Consider the following 23,456-nt stretch of genomic DNA (forward strand, 5'->3'; position numbering starts at 1 on the left):
GAGCCCATTTAAATAGGGCTCATTTGACCCAGTGATTAGACTCAGCTACAAAAGCTACAATGGGAAAGTCAAAGGAACTCAGTGTGGATCTGAAAAAGCGAATTATTGACTTGAACAAGTCAGGGAAGTCACTTGGAGCCATTTCAAAGCAGCTACAGGTCCCAAGAGCAACTGTGCAGACAATTATACGCAAGTATAAAGTGCATGGAACAGTTGTGTCACTGCCACGATCAGGAAGAAAACGCAAGCTATCACATGCTGCTGAGAGGAGATTGGTCAGGATGGTCAAGAGTCAACCAAGAATCACCAAGAAGCAGGTCTGCAAGGATTTGGAAGGTGATGGAACACAGGTGTCAGTCTCCACAGTCAAGCGTGTTTTACATCGCCATGGACTGAGAGGCTGCCGTGCAAGAAAGAAGCCCTTGCTCCAGAAAAGGCACCTTAAGACTCGGCTGAAGTTTGCTGCTGATCACATGGACAAAGATAAAACCTTCTGGAGGAAAGTTCTCTGGTCAGACGAAACAAAAATTGAGCTGTTTGGCCACAACACCCAGCAATATGTTTGGAGGAGAAAAGGTGAGGCCTTTAATCCCAGGACCACCATGCCTACTGTCAAGCATGGTGGTGGTAGTATTATGCTCTGGGGATGTTTTGCTGCCAGTGGAACTGGTTCTTTGCAGAAAGTAAATGGGATAATGAAGAAGAAGGATTACCTCCAAATTCTGCAGGAAAACTTAAAACCATCAGCCCGAAGGTTGGGTCTTGGGCGCAGTTGGGTGTTCCAACAAGACAATGACCCAAAACACACATCAAAAGTGGTAAAGGAATGGCTAAACCAGGCTAGAATTAAGGTTTTAGAATGGCCTTCCCAAAGTCCTGACTTAAACCCCATTGAGAACATGTGGACAGTGCTAAAGAAACGGGTTCATGCAAGAAAACCATCACATTTAGCTGAACTGCACCAATTCTGTCAAGAAGAGTGGTCAAACATTCGACCTGAAGCTTGCCAGGAGCTTGTGGATGGCTACCAAAAGCGCCTAGTTGCCGTGAAAATGGCCAAGGGACATGTAACCAAATACTAATGTTGCTGTATGTATATTTTTGACCCAGCAGATTTGGTGACATTTTCAGCAGACCCATAATAAATTTATGAAAGAACCAAATTTTATGACTGTTTTTTGTGACAAACATGTATGTGTTCCGATCACTCTATCACAGAAAAATAAGAGTTAAAATAAAAAGTAAATAAAAAAAGTAAATAAAAATTAACACTTGGGAGTAAATAACACTAATGAGAGATACTCAGTCGTTGAAAAATGCAACAATTTTAAAGCTCAGTTTTACTCCACTGATGTGAATTCATGTACAAATAAACATATTCGTTATGCTTTATTGACAGGCTTTAAATGGCTTTGTGCTGGTCATCACTGCTGAAGGAACTATATTCTATTGCTCCCACACCATCCAGGACTATCTGGGCTTCCATCAGGTAAACCCACTTTACTTTGACCCACTTTCTCTCCTGTAGCACCTACCATGAAGCAACAATGCTAATCACATAACCTACAGAACCAATCATCACCAATGACACATACACATACAGGTTATGAAGTTTTGTAAACTCTGCATTCAGATTTTAGGAAATGAAGAATTGTGTGCAGGGTAAATATGTGACTTAATTCTGGTAGTATCCAAAGCCAAAGCTATCTTGAAAACGGGTTCTGTCTAACTTTGCATTTTGTATGGAAGCTGCCAGAACTTATACAAAACTTATACAAAAAATGTGTATTGTAAAAACAAACTTTAAAAAATATATATATTTTGGTTAACAGCTTAGAGCTGGTACATAGCAATGGAAATGAAATAAGCTTCGGAAATTAATGCAAAAAAGAAGAATTTTCAAAGCTTTTTTGTCTATAGCAGTGTTTCTCAACCAGGGTGCCGCGGCACCTTGGGGTGCCGTCTGGCTTCATCTGGGGTGCCTTCAAAATATTGCGCCTCACGTGCATATTTCCTTTCCAGAGTCAGCTCGTGTCGGGGTGTGTCCCAATTCACAGGCAGCATACTCTGAAGGATGCGACCCACAGAGGCGGTGTATTACTGCGCAGCTGTGACGCAATCTGTCTTTGAATACAGCCTCTGAAGGATGCAGCCCCTAAATTGGGACACACTGTAAAGTTTTTGTCCCCCCACGCGATGCACTCGCTATTTTATTTCATATTCCGCCAGCAACACCCCTCGTTCTCACCTGAAGTACTGCGCCAGCACCCCCCCCCCCCCCCCCCCGTCCGTAAACTGGGGTGCCTTGACATCTCGCATATATTTAAAGGGTGCCGTGATAGAAAAAAGGTTGAGAAACGCTGGTCTATAGTAACCCTGCACTCTTTACTGCAGCATTTACAAAACACACTGCTCATTAACACTTTCAACATAATAACTAGAAAAAGACAACACAGAGAACTCTGTAACTATTCAAACTATAAGTCTTTATAGGGATTGATCTCAGACTTGCTGATGCCTAGAACACTTTTTATAGTTCTACCATATTTTGCACTAGTAGTTCATTCACTAGTTAATTCATCTACTGTTTACGTATCTTTTGCACTGTTTACGTATCTTTTGCACTGCTTAATTTAATTTAAATTATTATATAACTGTGTATTTGCACTTTCTGTTTGGCTGACATCAGTTATCCTCACATTATGCACATCAACTGGTGTTCACTGTCTATTGTGTTCAACTGCACTACCTCCATTCTCCATCTCCATTACACACACACACGAAGACTGTACATTTACACTGTATATTCTATTTCTTATTTGATTATATTTATATGTATCTTTATATTTTATATTTTATCTTTTTTAACTTTGTGTATTGTGTAACCTGCTGCTGGATGCCAAGAATTTCCCCCCGGGGATCAATAAAGTATCTATCTATCTATCTATCTATCTATCTATCTATCTATCTATCTATCTATCTATCTATCTATCTATCTATCTATCTATCTATCTTTAGAGAAATTACAGATGTTTCCTACACCTTCAAAAGACTCTTGGAAACTGGAGAAAACTGGTACAAAAAGAGTCTTAGTTTCAGCAGTGAAGAGTAGAATTAGAGTTTAAAGATTAGAATTAAAGTCATTGTTAAGATAAAAAAAAAATAAAAAGCAGTTTGTCTGGGTCATACAGCACTGCTGCTTCACAGCTGAAAAATAGGGGTGTTCTAAAAACTTTGACTGGTAGTGTATACATTTTCAGATTGGCAGACAATACATTGGTTTTATGCTACCAAACACAATTCACTATATGAAATTCCACTATATGACAGAGGACAGGGTAAAATGCAGCAGCTTGTTCATAAGACCTCTAGTAAATAGACAATTAAACATAATAAAATAAAACAGCAATAGATCCCCATTGTTTGAACCCCTAGCAATCGCATGATAAAATATTCTGTATGGCTGCAGAAGCTTACCATATACAATAAACAAATAGACATGATCAGATCATCTTTAGGGATTGTAAAATGTTTGCAAACAGTAAAGCTCTGGTGGCAGTGAATCATCTGTTCGCATATTATGAAAGCACTACACATGACATTAACATATGGCCTCAGGGTCATGCTGTAGAATCCATATAATGAAATGATGCAGTGTGTGTGTTGGTGGGGAGGGGGTGTATAGCAAACACATTAAGAAGATCAACTGTAGGAATTTGACTGGTGTATTTTTAAATGAAGGCCTAGAGCATGCCAGTGGATCTTGTGTACATTATTTATTGAATCAGATTGTTATGAAGCAGTGGAATGATAAATACAGTCAGGTCAGTTAACGTGTCTGAATGTTAAAGACATTAGAAGCTGCAGTTATTATGTTATGTTAATTCAGTTAAAGCTTGTAAAAATAAAAGCATGTAAGAACATAAGGAGATGTATGGCTAGCTATTGTAGGCCATTACCACAATTTAAAAAAAAGTTGGGATGCTATGTAAAATGTTAATAAAAAAAAAAATACAGAATGCAAGATGAATGATGATGCAAAGCAATCTCACATACCCATATTTTAACCACAAAAAAACAAAGAACACCTAACTGTTGTTGAAAGTGAGACGTTTTATCATTTCATGAAAAGTATTAACTCATTTAGAACCAAATGTCTGCACTGAAGGAAGGCCAGTCCAGCAGCTGCACTCTTCTCCTGCAAAGCCATGCAGTTGTGATAGATGCAATATGTGGATTAGCATTGTCTTGCTGGAAAAGGCAAGTCCTTACATAAAAAAGATGTTGTCTGCATGAGAGCATATGATGTTTTTAAAGCACTACACACTGTTTCATAGTGTTCATAGTGTCTTTACAGATGTCAGTGTGCTACGCTATAGTCACCAATGCAACTCTCTCACGTGCAGATGGATTAATCTGACCACAGAACAGTTTTCCATGTACATTTTCCAGTATATTTATATTATGTTTATTTTTAATGCCGTGCTGCATGAAGTCCTAAAGATCACCAACATCCAATACTGACCATCAGCCTTGTCTCTTAAATGCTGAGGTTTCTCCAGATTCTCCCTATTTTTAATGAGTATACATACTGCAGATAGTGAGATATCTCTGCCTCTCTGAGCTGATTTTACTAGCATCACTTACTTTTCAAGTCTTTTGTTATCCTGGTCCTACTTTCTAAGATGTGTTGCTACCATCAAGTTCTAATTAGTTTTAATGAAATGGTAAAATGTCTCACTTTGAACATCTGATGTGTGTTCTGTGTTCTATTGTAAATAAAATATGGGTCTATAAGATTTAGAATCATAGGCTCAGGCTCCAGCTTTGTATTTACATTTATTTAGATTTTACAGTATCCAAACTTTTCTGAAGTTAATTAACCTCATTCATATTTAAACTCATTCTTATTAAACTATTGATTATATATTTGTTTAAAATGAGATTAAAATGCTCCAACATATGTGAAAATTTATTTAATTTAAATTTATTTTCATAAAAAAATAACACACACACACACTCATTCAAAATCCCTTTCTAGGAGATCCGCTCAGGCTTCATAAGGAGATTAGAACTCAGTGAAGGGGATTGCCTTCAGTTTAATGGGTTAAGGTGGCCTTTCCTGACCTAACCTCACCTAACAGCACTGAACTCATTGCACGCTGAGCAGACTGAAACAGCAATTGATTATTTTATTTTACTTTTTAAAATCTAAAATGACAAGTTTCAGATTAGTAGTAACTTAAAACAAGATCAGGGTATATCATCAGAAAACATGAAGAATTAAAGCACAGACAGCTCTTGTCAGCAGAGCTTCAATCAATATTTTCTTATTTATAATACAATTTATCACAATGCATGTCATGTCACTAGTCCACAAATCTGTGCAGATATTATTTTGTGACACTTAACACTATTTTAGTCTCTCTCTCTCTCATTCTTTCTCTCTCTTAGACTGATGTCATGCACCAGAGTGTGTTGGACCTGGTCCACACAGAGGACCAACAGGAGCTGAGAAGAAATCTGCACTGGGCCATGAACCCTCCACTCACTGCAAAAAACACAACTCCTGAATCTGGCCAAGGTAAACAGCCTGTTTATGCTCCTTATTTATGAGCTAACATATAATAAGATTAGGGGGAAAAGCCACTTAAGGCTGTATTTTACAGTGATTTGTTTCTGTGACACAATACAGGCTGTCTCAACCATAAGAAAACCCCAAATTTAAATTAAAACCGATTTTCCTTAGTTCTCTCTCTATCATAAGCAATGCCTCCCACACAAGGTGGGTAAAGGCCTTAACATGCCTCCTCTAATACATATGAGATCAGACACCAACTCTTTTTTAACTGCCTCTGATCACTGTAGCATCACTGGGTAATCAGCACAATCAGGGTTAAGTGTTGGATCCCCAACTCTGATACATCAGCTGACAGATGTCTGTGCTGACCTACATTACATTAAGAGTGAAGACAGGGGAGAGGACCATCTACCCACAAAGAGAGAGCATAATTGATTGTGCCCTCAGAATCTGGCTGCTGATGGCAAGCAGCATTTGACTTGAAATTTGAACCAGTGATCCTTATCCATATTAGTTTGATTATTAACTGATTAGTCTCATGTAAATATGGCCAGTTCAGGGCCGCCAACATATTTACCTACCCACAGTTTGAGACAATGACATTGTTAGTAATGGTCAGATTTTCCTTCTGTACAAGTTTAAAAAGCAAACTTTGTTTCTCAAAAAGAATCATCATTATTGGATTGACACTCAGAATTTTGATGTAACAGATGTAAAGTGGGCATTGGAACTCTATTACACATGCTGTGGTCTTGTACAAATCTGGAGGAGTACTGGAGGGCAGTTATGAATATTATCTTGGAGGTCACTAAAGTGGATTTACCTCTGTCACCCAGACTCGTTTTGCTAGGAGATTAATCTATATTTCAAGATCAGAAAGAGATCAAAAATATTTTAAGATGGCACTCCTGGCTGCAAAAAAATGTATTACCATCAAATGGAAATCACCTGAACTGTGGCTGACAGCTGTCCTCCTATATCCCACCAGAAAGAATTCTTTTAAACATAAGGAAAAAAAATTAAACTGTTTCATGAATATTGGGGAGACTTAAAATCCAGGACAGTATCTGTAACTGATAACTAAAATTAAGTTGCTATTATGCAGTGTGTTTCTGGATCTGTATTTGTATTAATATGTTGGCTTTGCTCTGTGGATTTCTTTGCATCTTATATATTTTATTTATTTTATTTTTTATTTTTTTTTGTGGACTAGTGGCACTGTGTGGGTGAAAGTGGGTGTCGGCGGGGTGGAAGTGGGTGGGGTGGGTTATTGTGTTTATTTGGAAGTATCTGTCATATGTAACATTGTTATGATTGTTGAAAAGGAAAACAATAAATATATTGATTAAAATATTAAGAGCCTAACTCAGCAAATCATTTTCACCACACAGCAGTTCTCAGTAAATTGTAGGAAGTGCTTTTGCTGGCTGAACACAGTCACATGACACGCTAAACCCGCTGATGAGCCTAAAGGCTAATTACATAAGTGACTTTGTGATCAGCCTGATCCAGAAAGCTCTACAACAAAGCTGCCCTTTACTACAGTAGACTGCCCCACAAAGAGCCAGTAACAAACCACAACTGAAACCAATCTCAGATCAATATCTTGAGGTACATTCTTTTAGTATTTTGACCTTTTAGAAAACCACAGCTGCTTTATTTTCCTCTATAACTTTCCTTAATCTTTTCCAGCAAGGTGTCCCAGCTGGTCCCATAAATGCTCATGAGGTGATAAATCTGGTGAGCAGGTAGACAAAGAAAAGTTTGTAATCTGCTGTAGACATTCCTGAGAAACCCTTGCTGTGTGTGGGCATGCATTATCCTGCTGAAAAACGCTTTTTAGAAGCTCTGGCATGAAAGGTAGCACTTCATCACACCAGCAGGTAGGGAAGTGTGTCACTCCACAGTAAAGGCACCCTGACTCACCAGGACATTTACCATGAGGCCTCCATACTCAAACCAGAGCAAAGTTGGTTTCGCCAGTAAAGACAATATGGTTCTAGTCCAGGTTTCTTGTTCATGTTAACCATCCTGCTTCATTCAGTGCAATGATGTGCCTCCTCTTAAAGTCTGTCAACTGGACTGCATTATAGAGGCATATTTAATAGTCAGATATCTCTCACCATAAGGTGTACTACCCAAAAGCAGAGGGGGAAACACTTTTAATCATTTACACCATTACATCGCATTTACCTGAGACATTGCTGAACGCAGTTTCCTCAGCAATCTGGAGGGGCAACATCTTCATGTTTTTGAATGTTTTATGACAATTTATTAAATCTTCATTATCCTTGATGTTTAGATGTACAAGGTTCAGGCCCCTTACTGGAAACCTACAACCCTGAACAGCTGCCTCCTGAGAATTCGTCCTTCTTAGAGAGGACATTTGTGTGTCGTTTCCGATGTCTCTTGGACAGTTCCTCTGGGTTTCTGGTAAGTGCTAATTAAAATAAATAGTAGTTTGTATATCTAAAAACCAGGGCTGGATTTCCCAATGATTCTTAACAATAAGATGACTCTTAGAGAGTCAAGCAAGCATCACACTTAGCTCTCCATTTTAAGATTTCTTAATGCTTTTAAGATGAAAAAAAATGCTTTTTTTGGGAATTTGGCCCTGAAAAGTATCATCAATCAGCAATCATGTAGTGATTCAAACTCTTATTAGCATCAGTACTGCAAACCAGGTTTTTTCCAAATATAATCAAAAGATTACATTTAAACTATCTTTCAGGCTCTGAATTTCCAGGGTAGGCTGAAATTCCTGCATGGCCAAAGCCACGCTGGGGATGATGGGGCTAAAACTCCAGCCCAGCTGGCCTTGTTCACAATCGCCACTCCGCTCCAGCCGCCCTCAATCTTGGAGATTCGAACTAAGAACATGATCTTTAGAACCAAGCACAAGCTGGATTTCACTCCAATGGCCTGTGATGCAAAGTAAGTGTTGATTAATGCTGGCATAAACAAAAGATTCACCTGTATAAAAATTTCCACATTGATTCCAATCACCAATTACTTGACTGAACTCTTCTTTGTGTGATGCCCTATAAGAACCACCATATTTTTATGTGATTGCGATTGTTAGAAACATTTAAAGACCTAAAGATCATTCACTAGATATACAGCACTGAATAAAAATATATATATTTACCCGTTAAAAACACTCACATTTAAATTGCAAACATTCTTCTTTACAGAACTAAAATTTGCTGTTCTATGGCATCACTAAAAAGAAATATTATTAAAAAAAAGAAAATATTACAAATATTGAATATAGAAAAATGTATTTTATTTATCTATATTAATTCTACATAAGTCTACATAATTCTCTTTGTATTTTCTTACACAGAGGTAAAATTGTTTTGGGCTACACTGAGGCAGAGTTAAGAGTTCGGGGGTCTGGATATCAGTTTATTCATGCAGCAGATCTGCTTCATTGTGCTGATAACCATGTCCGAAGTAAGTCACTATTTTATTTTAACTGATAATAATTAAATTCAGATGTTCCAATCACTAGGTATGCAGACTGCTTCTACCAACATTAGTGAAAGAATGGGTGGCTCTCAGGAGCTCAGTGAATTCCACGTGGTAGCGTGATAGTCCAGTTGTAAAATTACTTACTATTAAATATTCCACATTCAACTGTGCAATTATAACAAAGTGGAAGCAACCAGGAATTGCAGCAACTCAGCAATGATAGATCATGTAAAATGACAGAGCGGGGTCAGCGGATGCTGAGGAGCATAGTGCACAGAGGAACAACTTTCTACAGAGTCAATTAATACAGACTAATCCAACTTCTTGTGGCCTTCAGATTATCTCAAGAACAATAGAGCGTAGAGAGCTATATAAAATGGGTTTCCATGGCTGAGCAGCTCCATCCAAATGCAACGCAAAGTGTCAGATGCCATGGTGTAAAGCTGACATGGGCTGTCTTTGGGCTGACATGCTTCTCCATCTGGTGATTCGATGGTGAACAGTACTTGTCTGAATGCATTGTGCAATATGTAAAATTTGGTGAAGTTGCAGAGAAAGGAACTCCTAATGCTTCAGCTTACCAAGACATTTTGGACAATTTTATGCTCCCAACTTTATGGGAACAGTTTTGGGACTGCCCCTTCCTGTTTTAACATGACTGAACACCACAGTGAAGACTTTTCCTACATCGTTTTCTGACCCCACCGTAAGAGCCATAAAGCAGAAAATATAGAATGTGGAAATATGTACAATTTATATTTTATTTCCTTCTTAATTCATGTCATTATGTAATTCATAATTCTAAGAAAATGATTATTAATGCAAAAAATGTTGACACTCCTGTGACGCAACTGAGCATGTGTAGCACAAGTTTATTCAGAGCTGCGATAGGTATGGGAGCATATAGGTTTCTTACCGTTTGTGCGTTCACATTTGTAACCTTTTGATTTTCTAAGTAAAGACACCTTAACTTAAAGAACTTGTGTCGTGCGCGTAAAGAAATTACTGTGTCTGCAGCTCTAAGTGGTACTTTTTAAAAGTGTCACTACACCCACGAAAGGTCAAAAATCCCCATAAACACACTCATAAACCTTGTGGAAAGCCTTCCCAAAATGTAAAAGAAAATTAAAGCTGGTATAGCTGCCAAAGATGGACCGATATCATATTAAACACTATGCATTAAAAATGGGATGTCATATATGTGCATATACATGCAAAGGCAGGCAGACATCTGACAATTTAAAACACATTTAGGCAATATAAATATTTTTGTCCCAGCTACAAAAGAAAACTAACTGTGCCTTTCTCAGCCAGTGTTTCTGTTGGAAGACGGGTAATTACAAATAGGAGTGGCTAAAAATACAGTGATATGAAAAGGTTTGGGCACCCCTAACAATTTTTCTGTTTTTCTGTAAATCATTGTTTTGTTGTTCAGATCAGAATTTAAATTTATCATATAGCAGATGAACAGTGTGATATTTGAGAAGTAAAATTAAGTGTATAGGATTTACAGAAAGTGTGCAATAATTCTTTAAACAAAATTAGGCAGATGCAGAAACGTGGGCACCCCAACAGAAAAATGACATCAATATTTAGTAGATCCTTCTTTTGCAGAAATAACAGCCTCTAAACACTTCCTTAAAACAGCTTTCAATGAGAGTCTGGCTTCTGGTTGAAGGTACTTTGAACCATTCCTCATTACAAAACATCTTCAGTTCAGTCAGGCTTGATGGCAAACCACCCTCCAAATAACTCAATTTTAGATTTATCGGTCCACTGCACCTTATTCCAAAATGAAGCTGGCTTGTTCAAATGTGCTTTAGCTTTAGCATACCTTAAGCGACTCTGTTTGTGTGCTCAGAAAAGGCTTATTCTGCATTACTCTCACATACAGCCTCACCTTCTACAAAGTGCACTGAATAGTTGAACGATTTACAGTGGCTTCATCTGCAACAAGATGATGATGTAGGTGTTTGGAGGTGGTCTGTGGATTAACTAGGACTGTTCTCACAATTCTTCTCCTCTGCATATCTGAGATTTTTCTTGGTCTGCCACTTCACGTCTTAACTAGAACTGTGCCTGTGATTTTCCATTTCCTCACTATGATCCTCACAGTGGAAACTGATAGCTGATATCTCTGAGATAGCTTTTCATATCCTTCCCCTAAACCATGATGCCACTCCTTAGAGAAAATGTAAAAGCATTGTGTAAAAAAAAATTTACACAAAAATTAACATTTTTTCATAATTTGATTAACCTGTGTTAAATGGAGAATTCTAGCTGATCAATAGTTTTAAGTCTTTTTTATTGGTCCCTCTTCTCTTGAGTCCATAGAACATGGCAGCCATGGTTTCCAAAAAGAGTTAATTTTCTTTTTATTTATTTGACTCAATCCATTTTAATGAGGTTAGGCCCTGAGAAGATGGTGGCATTTTGTGATGCATTGACATGAGGTTTTACTCTTTGTATTATCCTGCTTTAACCTGTATTAGTGTATACAGCAGGGTGAAAAGTGTTCACAGACAGTGATTTCTGGAAGTGTTTCCAATTCAGCATCAAAACAGCCTGTTCTTAATGCAGTGTTGCCTGGGGGCCTGAAGATAACCAGTATTCAGTACTGACAATTTCCTGATAAATTTCCTGATACACTTTTGAGATGCATTTGTTCATGCGTCTTAAGTATCAAGATTATATCTGGATTAGACCAAACCACATAAAAAGCCACATACTAGCTACATTTAACCACCTCCTGAAGTGGTCAGAGTGATTGGATTTGTTTTGTTTTTTTATTTAAAACATGTTATAGTAGTGTAAACACAGCCATCTCTCCAAGACAACAACCATATATCCTACCATTACAACCAAAGCATTAATAGTAACTTCTGTGACATTGAGCATTTGCATTTGTGTATTCTCTATTTGCAGCAGTTTGATTTCAGTCTGATTAAATGCATTTGATTGCAGAGTGTAAATGCATGTAGCTAAAATCTTACCAGGATACAATATAGATACTTGTCACATGAACTTACCAGTAGTAAAATTTGCCAGAAAAAATATTGATTAAAACCTATAAATTCATACCTGAAGAGTGTCTAATAATTTGTTTTTTTTGTTTACAATTTTGTCTTGTTAACAGTCTTTATTCTGTATGATTTCTGCAGTGATAAAGACTGGTGAGAGTGGTCTGACTGTATTTCGACTCCTCACCAAGGATAACCACTGGAAATGGGTTCAGTCCAATGCAAGACTGGTATACAAGAATGGCAAACCTGATTACATCATTGCCACCCAGAGACCACTTTTGTACGTTAATTGTCATTGACCTATTTTTGTATTTCGTTGAAATTTTACCCTTAAAAAAGTAAGAAAGTTAAACTAAATGTTTTTAATTTGTCTCCATTAGGGAAGAAGAGGGTGGTGAACATTTGCGAAAACGCTCCATGCAACATCCCTTTACTTTTGCCACTGGTGAAGCTATGCTCTACGAAACCAGTCCTCCAGTAAATGAAGTTTACCAAGAGAACGGAAAAACCAGCAGGTCAAAAAGGGGGCGGACTGAAAAATCCCCTGATGAAGCTCGAGGTCCTGGTTCTTCGCATGTTTCAGTGATGAGCCAAGAAGAATCAGTTTATTTGTGCCAGCCGGCTGTAGAGGCCAAAATAACATTTCCGAAGAACTTGTTTGGCGCACTGGATAACCAAACAGATAGTGGTGCATTGGGTCCAGGGCCACCTGAGATCAGTTTTGACCCCCTTTTAGCCACCTTAGACTCTTTGTCCCTAAGCAATGAAGTTATTGGGGATTCAGAGGTCTGCTCTAATGGAGAGCTGTTTGTTGCTCTGGAGGGTCTTGGATTAAGTGCAGAAGATCTAGAGCTGCTTCTTCTTGATGAACGAATGATTAGAGTAGACATGGACCCAGATTATGTTCCTACTTTGGATGACCTTCTCACCAATGACGAGATACTGTCTTTCATTCACGACTCACTTGAGCAAAGGTGTGAGACGGAAAACCACTTTTTCCCAGATGTTCTACCTCCAGCCTCTGTGACTGTGACCACATTGGTGCCTGAAACCTACACCACATCAACACCTAATGTGCATGTTCCATACATCCCTTGTAGGCCACCACTGTGTGATCAGCGACCCATTGTCCACCTGTCCCAACAGATGCAACTGCACCTCAGTATACAGCAACAACCTCCACCACTTCCAGATGCTATGTCCCAGCACATCAACCAGTCAAAGACACATTTGGACACAAATGGATTTGCTTCCCATACAGTGGCCTACAGTGCAACACTTGGTGATCAATGCAACACTCACCAGACTGTTCCCAACAATGGTGCCTCAATACTTAAATATGATGCCAAACAGCTCTTCCATCAACAGCAGTACCACTCACAGCGTCAGCAGTGGCCTAGCCTGTCGTCCCACTATGCTTGTAATGCGAATGGAGTACACAGTTTAGGATCAGGCCATGTTCTGAATCTAAACCACGAGCAGAGTTTAAGTTATGGCAGTCAGTCAGACACAACCAGCAGCGACCCTTGCCATCACAATGGACACACCTCAGTGGATGAATACAATATGGCTGACATTTCTTGTATGCAATTTATAGTCAATGGACAGTCGGCTCAGGAGAACGGTATACACGAGGAGGAAACAATTCCTTTGCATCAAAGGGCTGATGGGAAGGAGCAGCTGGCCCAAATCTTGTCTAATTTCTCACAGCATATCCTGAACGTTGGGCAGGCCTGCAGACAACTTTCCTCACAGGACTCGTATGGAATGTTTACCCTAGAGCCCGAAGACACACAGCAGGGCAAGGTAACGTAAAGAATTATTTTATTTTTTATATGATTTATTTGAAGTCCTTTTAAGAATTGTCCTGTTATACTTAAGATTCCTGTAAATTTAAAAGCTGCAACCAAGTTTCCCATCAGCTTTGTGTGTGAGAATGCTGCTGTGTACAGGGCAGGGAGTGAGGGATAGCTGACAGGAAGTTCATTTTTTTAGCTTTACTCAAATCAAATTTTTTATAAAAGTTTGTTATTTGATCATACTTACATTTGTCAAATTATCAAACACATTTTAATATCAAACAATTAAACTTGAGTAAATATAATAAGCAGTTTTTTTAATTTATTTTATTATAATTAATTTAATTTAATTTATTATGGTAAATAAAGACATCAGCTGCTCTGTGCAGCTTGATTTAGGGCGTCAGTGTATCTTTGCTGTTGTAACAACGGGAAAAGTATGGCTTGTGCGGCTCGAAACACACAAAAGGCATGTAATAATGCTCTTAATTAATCGTTGGTGTGTTTTGGGCGTAAAGTGAAATTTCCGTCACGTAAACATAAAATGTGTGTGTTGTATCAAGCGGGGGTGTATGCGTGTTGGGCCTGCATGGCACTCATCCGTTGCCATAAATCCTTGTATTTTTTGGAGGGAGACTAAAAGTGAGGCCTGGGCATTTCAAACGGACTAAAATAAACCCTATAAATTGTATTATATGTCAGGGCAGTTTGGATGATGTTTACATTGGCAGACGAGGAGGGTCTTGTATAAGAGAGTTAGTTATGAGATTTAATTCATATTTCAGCATAAGTAAAATGTAATCTATCTTCTGAACTGAAGTAGATGCAGTGTTAGCATGACCAATCGCCAATACATCACCAGGCTCTGTAAAAAGGGTGAATTACAGGAGGAAACTGGGGCCCAAATTAGATAAATCATTTATTTGTGTTAAAAAATTGCCCGGCCCTAGTACCCACTGAGGATGGTTATATAACAGCCACTTGTTTAATTTCAGACAGAGCTGCTCTTCTATTCCAATCCAAACGGGAGATAAAATGACCTCAGCTCAGCAGATCCACCATGCCAGTGTGTGTTCCACCCATTTTTCACCACTGACCTACAAACACACCCCGCTGCAATGACCTAAAAACAGCATCTGACTGACAAGTGGGGGATGCTGGAGGGAGAGATGGAGAAAGCGCAAGGGTGAAGGAGGGAACATGTCATCAGTGACATTATTTGAAGTAGAGAACCAACATAATTTGAAGAATACTCTGTAAATTATCAGATTGCACCAACCTGTGCAGAATTAATAGTTACACAGCAATGGATCTAGTGATAAATGAACACAGTGAGTGGTACATTAAACTGTTTCCCAGAGAGTTAGACTACCCTGGAAAGCACTTGCCAGCATTTTAGGTTTAATCTATGTCTGTAAAACTGAACCTATGAGTATAGCTAAGTCTGATGATAGGCTGTTCATACTATCGGTTTAATGTGACCCATTAGTCTGGTTATTAGCATTAGTATTAGTGCTCCTAAACTGACATTGATGCTCAAAACAGCAACAATATTCAGCCACAGACACTGCCTTAGTTTGTGTCGTTGGTTTCTATGAACTTCATTTAAGCTTTACTTTAAGCCTTTTACTGTTCTTGAAAGCTGCAGCCACATCCTGTGGCCCCTTTTGGACATTTCATTAGAAACACGACAAGGTTGCGACACAGGTCTTCTTATATCGTATTACTTGTTAATTTTACTTGTTAATTGTATTTCCTTGTTAATAATATTATGTTACTTGAATGTCAGCTTTAGATTTTATATAGCTGATACAAACCTTTTTAAAGAGTAAAAATATATGTAATTCAAGATTCCTGTATTGCAGATAGTATAAATTATCCTTTTGGATTTTAACTATGGCATTGTTGCTAGTAATTATTAGAAGAGTTGTCAACTTACAGGTTTTTTTTCTGTGACGTGTTAAAAAGATTACCGCTGATTGCATTCCTTGGTGCTTCCTTGGCCCCTATTGATGTTCTGACCTTCATAACTGAAGACCAGTGAATACAACACTGTACATAATTATATACAGACAACCTACACATATAGTGGTGAAAATAAGTATTGAACACATCAACATATTTCTCAGTATAAAATATATATATATATTTCAGCAGTGCATCTTGTGTGGTGAGCATATATAGAGGTCATGGCAGTTAAGAGCATTACATATAGTTTTGTCTTTAAAAACACTGTATATTCCAGGTTCTTGGCCCTGTTCTTGGACTCTTTTTTTCACTTACGGCTAATGGCCCAAACAGTGCTCACTGGAATATTCAATAAATTAAAAATACCTGTGGAACCAATACCAGTACCTTTAGCAAAAATGTTGTGCTTGTCATGAGAGAGTTGTTTGTTTTTACTCATCACAAGATGCTTCCTGTGTGATTAGAAACCTTTTTATAAAATCATTAATTAGATTAAACCACTTGATTTTGATTTGCTTTAATAGGGGCAGGATTGAACCAGCTGATATTGATTTGCATTTATTAGGGGCAGGATTGCTTTTTAAATACATATTATACATATATTATTATTACACATAAATTCATTTATAAAAAAAATCCATTTTTTTATTTTTTTTGTGTGGAATGCTAATTTTCTTTCAGATAAGTTACTGTACATATGAATAGAATTACTTTTTTTGTAATAAGAAGACAATAAGGAAGGCCCACTATTTTGCTGGTTCTTCTGTTTGTTTAGGAAATATATCATATATTATTTTTGTTAGAATCTTCTTTTGTTTTTCTATTTAATTAGATTAAATTAGATTAGATTAAACTGTATTGTCATTGTGCAGGTAACAGGTCAAAAGCCAAAGAAATGCAATTAGCATCTAACCAGAAGTAGTCTTATTTACAAGTTTGCTGTGGTAAGCATGAGAGGTGGTTCAGTGAGTTGTAAGAAATATATAATACGTAAATATAAGCATATGCCTTTACAGTTATTAGAGAAACACAGTATGCATGTACTATAAGCGAGTAGACAGTAATATACAGAATAAAAATAGCATCTGCAGTTGGATAAATACCAAAGAACAATACTATGCAGGTATGAGTAATATAGCGATAGGTTTACGAATATGAATAAAGTGCATTAACAGTACAGATATGGGTGCAAAGAAGCAGATAAGGGGGAGTGTAATGTTTATTTAAATAATTATTATAAAAGTTCTATATTGAAAGGCTTGCATGTATATACTGGTATTTATCTTTAACATTCAGGTATTCTGTGTACTTTTTCCACTACTTAACTAGCCATCATTACTTTACCTACTACAAAACTGAGTTCTTCATTTTCTGTTGCAGGTAAATCCCTCAGTTTCCGGTGACGTGTGTGCACCAGCTGTGCCAAAAGACAGTGTGATGGCGCCTCCTAGTGGCATTCCTCAACCCAAGCCCCTCTCCAATCTTGCAGACTCACAGACAACTGGGTTTATTCTTTGACATGTGCATAAAATAAAATCTTCTTTATTTTCCAGTGTTTGGCAGAACCGGGTAACAGTTATCATTCATCTAATGACCGTGTAAGGAAATTATTCTCATGTTCTCATTGATTTATGTCAATTATGTCTTTAATCATTTTCTTATGAATTTTACATTTTAGTGACATTTGGTTACTTCCCTCCAAGAAAATCCCTTGGACACATAAGTGATGTTAATTGCGCATAGACTAGACATTTTATTTTATCATGTTTATTTATTTTTTAATGTTCTTTGGTCGTATCTCACTTTAACGGGGAATTCCACTGACTCTTAAATATGTATGCAGAATTAAGCAGAAAATACTACTAATAATGTAGTAATTCTCATTTTAAACAGTCAGTCCCAAAAAGGCAGAATAAGCTAACATAACTCTGCAATGTAAATTTAAATTCCTCAAGGCAAACTGTTTTCCATTTTCTTAGATTAAGTTTTTAACCATTTGCACTGTTTCAATTATAAAAAAAAACAAATAAAGATCTCTGACTGTTTCAAGAAATAGATACTATCATACAAAAGATTTGTTTTTAACATACGATTGTAAGGTTTAACAAATAAATGCAAATATATGTACTATATGTATGTACTATAGAAGCTGCATTTCTGAAGTAAATAATACAGTCGAATCAGGGTGACTTTTTCAACTCAGGGCTTTAGGAAAGATGGAAAATCATTAAATATATGATTTAATTACATACTACATTAGAGATTATTCACACATTGTGTTTCAAAGACACACACATATTAGCTATTTTAACAAAGTACTTGTTTACAGTGTATGTAAATATTTGTAATACTGTAAGTAGCCTGAAACTTTAATATGATGTGACAATCAGATACAAATGTGCGCTACACAATCTTGAGAGGGTGATTTTTTTTGACAATAAGTATTTAAAACACTGCTGCTTCTCACACATTTACATTATACTAAGTGTATGTATAAGAAAATTACTTTGTGTGTTTATACACACACACACACACACACACACAGAAAATTTTTTGTGAGGATGAAAAATTGTGGTCGAAATGTTTACTCATTTGTCACTTGTTTTACATTGTTTTGTCTTTTGAAATAAACTATTTGTGCATTCACAATCACAAACAAGTTGCACGTTTAGATTTTTGGCAAATATTTTTTTAAATAGCCATTTGTGTATTAGAGGATTATTGACTGTTTTGGTATTGTCCTTTTTACAAAATATTTTTTTTTATGTTGAGTAACGTTTTCGGAAAATGTTTCACAATTTTTAAACACAGTTTTTAGCAAATTGTTGAGTCTCTGCCCATATTTCACTGCAAAAAAGTTTTTGTTTAGTGTTGCCAGGTTTGTGGTTTTCATGCCAAACTAGGTTTGAAAATAGTCAAGGATAAAACTACTAGAATTTTACGGATGTCACAACCAAAAAAACTGTGTACTTATCAGGTACTTCAGCAAGATACACTTAGAAACTATTCTAACACTTCTGCAGGAGCTATACATATTGGTTTTGGAAGTTTCTACAATTATTATAAAAGAAAATAGTAGTCATGAAGAATATCTAATATTAAAATAGTATTGATAAAATAGTGAAAAATAGCCCCTTAATTGCCAACCCTTGTATTATATAATTAGTTAATACACATATAACTATGATTTGTAATGTTCTAATATAACTAACACACTACGTTGCTAAAGGAACAATACATTTACACACAAAATTTGAATTGGCTTCAAAGACAGAAGTGTTTATTTAAAAAATAGATTTATATAAAAAAACAGGAACAATAGACAACTAAAAGTTGCTACACACCCATGGTCTCTCCTTTCTAAATTTGCGACAAGTGTATGTGTTGCACACTTTACACTGTTCTGTGCTTTACACTATTCTGTGCTTTACACTATTCTGTGGCAGTGTACCTGCACCTGACACTGCGGCTGTGTCCAGAAAGCCCAAAAGTGTCTCATTTTTTGAATACCGTAGGAGACGAAAGAAGCTGCCTAAAATCCTCCTCAAAGAGAATCCTCCTCAAAGAGGCTTCCAACAGAGAATACATGAGAACATCCTACTCCGGAAGACTTTTAAGGATTTTCAAATGACATCACTGCATCCACGCCCAAAGAGCACGCAAAAATTAAGAAGGCAACGCACAAATATACATCATATATTTATTATTAATTAACTAGTTTCCTTAACTAGGTTCCGTATTTATTAACTAGGTTCCTGAAACCCTCATAAGGCTGAGGTCAGACAGGGCTGCCAGCTTCACTGGCAAAAAATGCCTAAGAGTAAGCAGGATTTTATTGGAACATCTGAATATTTAGCTGTGTGTGATAGTAATGTTCCTTTGATGCTGTTTAAACTAATATGTATGTAAAATATAATATCTATTATTATATTTATTATTCATTATTATTGGTTATTTGTTTTATTACATTCATTTTTTTTTTTACAATAAAAAAAATAATATTTACATATGCAACCATCATCAATGGCTAATCAGGCTGTACTTTGAAGCTTGATATGCTTGATAGTTATGAACTCTAGAATTTGGGATTGTGTTTATCGATTTCTCGTTTTTATTTTTGTATGCGGAGCTCTATCCAGAAGCTGTGATTGGCTGGGCAGTATCCGGCATGTGCTGAAAGTGAGCATTGTGGTTGGCTCAGTTCATCGATAGTCAACATCCTATCTAAAAGGATCAGCTGTTCCATTCCACCTCCTACTCCTGCTCTTCTCGATTCCTCCACCTTAACTACCAATGAACTGAGCCAATCGCAGCTTCTGGATAGAGCTCTGCATACAAAAATAAAAACGAGAAATCAATAAATTCCAAATTCTAGAGATCATAACTTTGACAAGCATATTAAGCTTCAAAGTACAGCCTGATAAGCTATTGATGAAGGTTGCATATGTAAATATTAAATTATTTTAATAGTGATATATGATTTTATTGAATGTAATAAAGCAAATATAAAAAAATATAATAATAAATATAATATTTTGCTTACATTCCCAGGTTACTGTTGTAAAGAAGAAACTCTTTTGGTTAAATAACTCACAGACACAAAGTTGTATTGATTAAATTTACTTTTATTTATTTTAAAAACAGGGTCTGTTGGTGGGGAGAGAATTGATGGGAAGAGATTGGGAAGAGAGGGGGAAGAGGGTAAAGAAGGTGTGGAAAGGGTGGGTGGATTGTGGATTGGGAGAGAGGGAGAGAGGGTGAGGACAGGGTGAGTAGAAAGATTGGAGACAGAGAGTGTAGAAAGATACGAAAAAAATAGAACACATTAATCAATTATATAATACGTATAATATAATAATTATTAATTTATTAAGCCACTAGACAACAGGAGCTCCTGGTCAATCATTTTCTACTGCGCCCAATCATGTTAACAGATCTTTCAAAAAAAAAAAGCCGAAACCTGCGGAGCAGCCAATCAGATACTTGATTTTCGTTGCCAATCACTTTTATTAAGCCAATCGAAAATGTTTGACATATGCCCCGCCGTTTACACGCGGCCTACAGTGTTATCCATGTCTATGCGTGTAACTCTCTCACACACGCTCTCTCCCTACTGAATGACCAATAAGACTAGGATTTTCGTACACTGTAAAATCTGTCCTGTATGTTTGCTTTTTGGAAATGTATTTTTTTTCTAGAATAAGCATTCTAGAATAACATTCCCCTCCTTTGTGACAGCTCTCTTGGGTAGGTTTTGGCAAATTGTGAGATTAAAATTAGCCTAAATATAGCTTCATTTTTTCATATTACTTTATGTTTTAGATCATTTTAATTTTAGAGGGTTTCATTATTATTGAAATCTATCTAGCTAACTAGTTATTTAAGCAATAGAACACGAGAGGGAGTGTGTTATCACGAATAACATCACGGCTGTGATCCGGTCGCAGGCACAAGCCGAAGGCAAGTGCCGTAGAACATCACAGCCATGATGTTATTCGTGATAACACACTCCCTCTCTAACGAAAGTTAGCTTGAAAGCAAACTTGGGAATAAGTGAAGATGGTAACGTTAGGCGCGTGAAATAGCGCTAATACTCTCCTCTCCTGCTCTGTGGAGTTGTCTTCAGGTGAACGCTGCACATTTTTTTAACATTTCTGTTTGTATTGCTGGGTGGTTTTGGTTAGCTTGCCGGTGTGGCTGGACTGTGGGTATGTGACCAGAGTCAAGCTATCCGCACTTCGGAAATTCCCAGTCAGCGTAGCTTGCTGTAGTTCAGCATTAACTTAGTTTAGCCTAGCCTGGCTGGTTAAGTTATCGTTCTGGCTGTCAGACGGAATTAGCCGAGCGTTTTCCTTCCCTTTTTTTCACAGTCAGCGTTGCGGGCTGTGGGCGAGCGCGCGGCTGAGCGCTAGCCTGTGCTAAGCTAACGCTGCTGCTGGTGCCGGTGGAAGCGATGATTCAAAACTGTACTGTGTATATACGCCGTTACTCGGCAACGCTTCGGCAGAGTGATACAAGTTTAGTGTGAGAAGGCCGTGATGTTATCACGAATAGCATCACGGCTAGAACACTTCTCAACCAATCAGATTGCGAGGTCGGAACTAACTGTTGTATAATTAAAGGTCACCTTCCGCGAAAATCCGATTTTTCTTGTTTTTTTGTGGAATACAGTAGGTCTCTCCGAGTTGAATGTGTACACCTGCACATTAAACTGTTTTGCAGCCCCCATTGTCTGCAGGAGCTAAGCAAAGAAATCCCCCCTCCCCCCCTCCGAAAAACGGGTGAATTTTGAATTATCTTTCTGCCTACGTAGGCAGAAACTCACAGACCAGCCCACCTTGGCTCGAGAAACTCCCAGAGGCGGAGCTGAAGCGACGCAACATCACCGCTCATCAGTTAGGAGGTGGGAGGCAGTGAGCGGCAGAGCGGTGGAGGGGCGTCGCAGTGCTCCTAGCCAATCAGAGGAGAGATATTTGCATGCTGTTTGCATGTATGAATATTCATGAGCAAAGCTGGAATCCGGTCATTTTGGACACACCCCTAAAACAGTCCATTAAAAAAGAGCTATACAGAGACACCTGAGCACTTTTTTTTTACAAAAACGGCTCACATGTCATTCATTCATACTAGAGACCACAACTAGACATTTTAAAATGAAAGAAAAAACGACGGAAGGTGACCTTTAAGCAATAGAACACGAGAGGGAGTGTGTTATCGCGAAATAACATCACGGCTGTGATGTTATTCGCGATAACACACGACCTCGAGTGTTCTATTGCTTTTATACAACAGTTTCTTTTTTTACTAAATATATAAAGAAAATAAATCAAAGAACTTTAAGAAATTCAGTTTGAACATGCTTTAATATGGACTGAGCCTTCCACCAAAAAGTAGTTCCACCACAACTTAACTACATACAGTGTATGGTTCAGGCAGACTAACACCACGAATGTTAGCTTGAAAGCAAAATTGGGAATAGTGAAGATGGTAACGTTAGGAGCATGAAATAACGCTAATACTCTCCTCTCCAGCTCCGTGGAGTCGTCTTCAGGTGAAAATTTTAGCGAATTTTAGCATTTCTGCTTATTTTCCTGGGTGGTGTTGGTTTTAGCTAGCCGGCTGGACTGTGGTTAGGTTAGCGTAGCTTGCTTTAGCTCAGCATTAACTTAGCTTAGCCTAGCCTGGCTGGTTAGCGTTCTGGCTGTAAGACGATTTTCGTTTCCTTTTTTCCACGAAAGACGAGCGTGCGCTGCGGGCGAGCGTGCCGCGGCTGAGAGGTAGTCTGTGCTAAGCTAACGCTGCTGCGGGTGTCCTGTGTGTATACGCCGTTACTCGGTAACGCGTCAGCGGAGAGATACAAGTTTAGTGTGAGAAGGCCGTGATGTTATCACGAAATATCATAGACTGTATATAGCTGGACAGAGCATAGTCTCTTAAAAGTGAAGCCACCACAGGTCGGGCGCCCCCTGCTGTTCGGCTGCAGAAAGCTGTGTAACTCCACCCATCCCCATAGGTTTCAATGGCAAAACAGACAACTTTCAATCACGTTTTTTTCTAATATACTGTAATTCTACCTCCATTATTTAAATGCAACAGCTAGTGTAACCTCTG

The 23,456-nt window shown here is 37.7% G+C and overlaps 1 protein-coding gene across 2 annotated transcripts in view; it reads left to right on the forward strand.

Moving 5' to 3' along the window:
• The window catches only part of LOC103045566 (aryl hydrocarbon receptor), a 43,386-nt gene extending 24,898 nt beyond the window's left edge, over window positions 1-18,488 (forward strand). The window contains exons 4-12 of one of the 2 annotated variants that reach the window (XR_007441135.1): window positions 1,400-1,489; window positions 5,455-5,584; window positions 7,884-8,014; window positions 8,313-8,515; window positions 8,928-9,037; window positions 12,217-12,358; window positions 12,459-13,884; window positions 14,873-15,208; window positions 17,226-17,311. Coding sequence is in view for 1 of the 2 variants with exons in the window: in XM_007230034.4 (XP_007230096.3) it covers window positions 1,400-1,489; window positions 5,455-5,584; window positions 7,884-8,014; window positions 8,313-8,515; window positions 8,928-9,037; window positions 12,217-12,358; window positions 12,459-13,884; window positions 17,226-17,363 (2,370 nt within the window). In the remaining variant the exon portion in view is untranslated. Of the gene's footprint in view, window positions 1-1,399; window positions 1,490-5,454; window positions 5,585-7,883; window positions 8,015-8,312; window positions 8,516-8,927; window positions 9,038-12,216; window positions 12,359-12,458; window positions 13,885-14,872; window positions 15,209-17,225 lie in introns of both variants that reach the window. The other variant, XM_007230034.4, reaches the window with a different exon arrangement.
• Window positions 18,489-23,456: the final 4,968 nt, after the last annotated feature.

This window comes from Astyanax mexicanus, chromosome 11 (genome assembly GCF_023375975.1).
Source record: "Astyanax mexicanus isolate ESR-SI-001 chromosome 11, AstMex3_surface, whole genome shotgun sequence".
NCBI classification, from domain to species: domain Eukaryota; kingdom Metazoa; phylum Chordata; class Actinopteri; order Characiformes; family Acestrorhamphidae; genus Astyanax; species Astyanax mexicanus.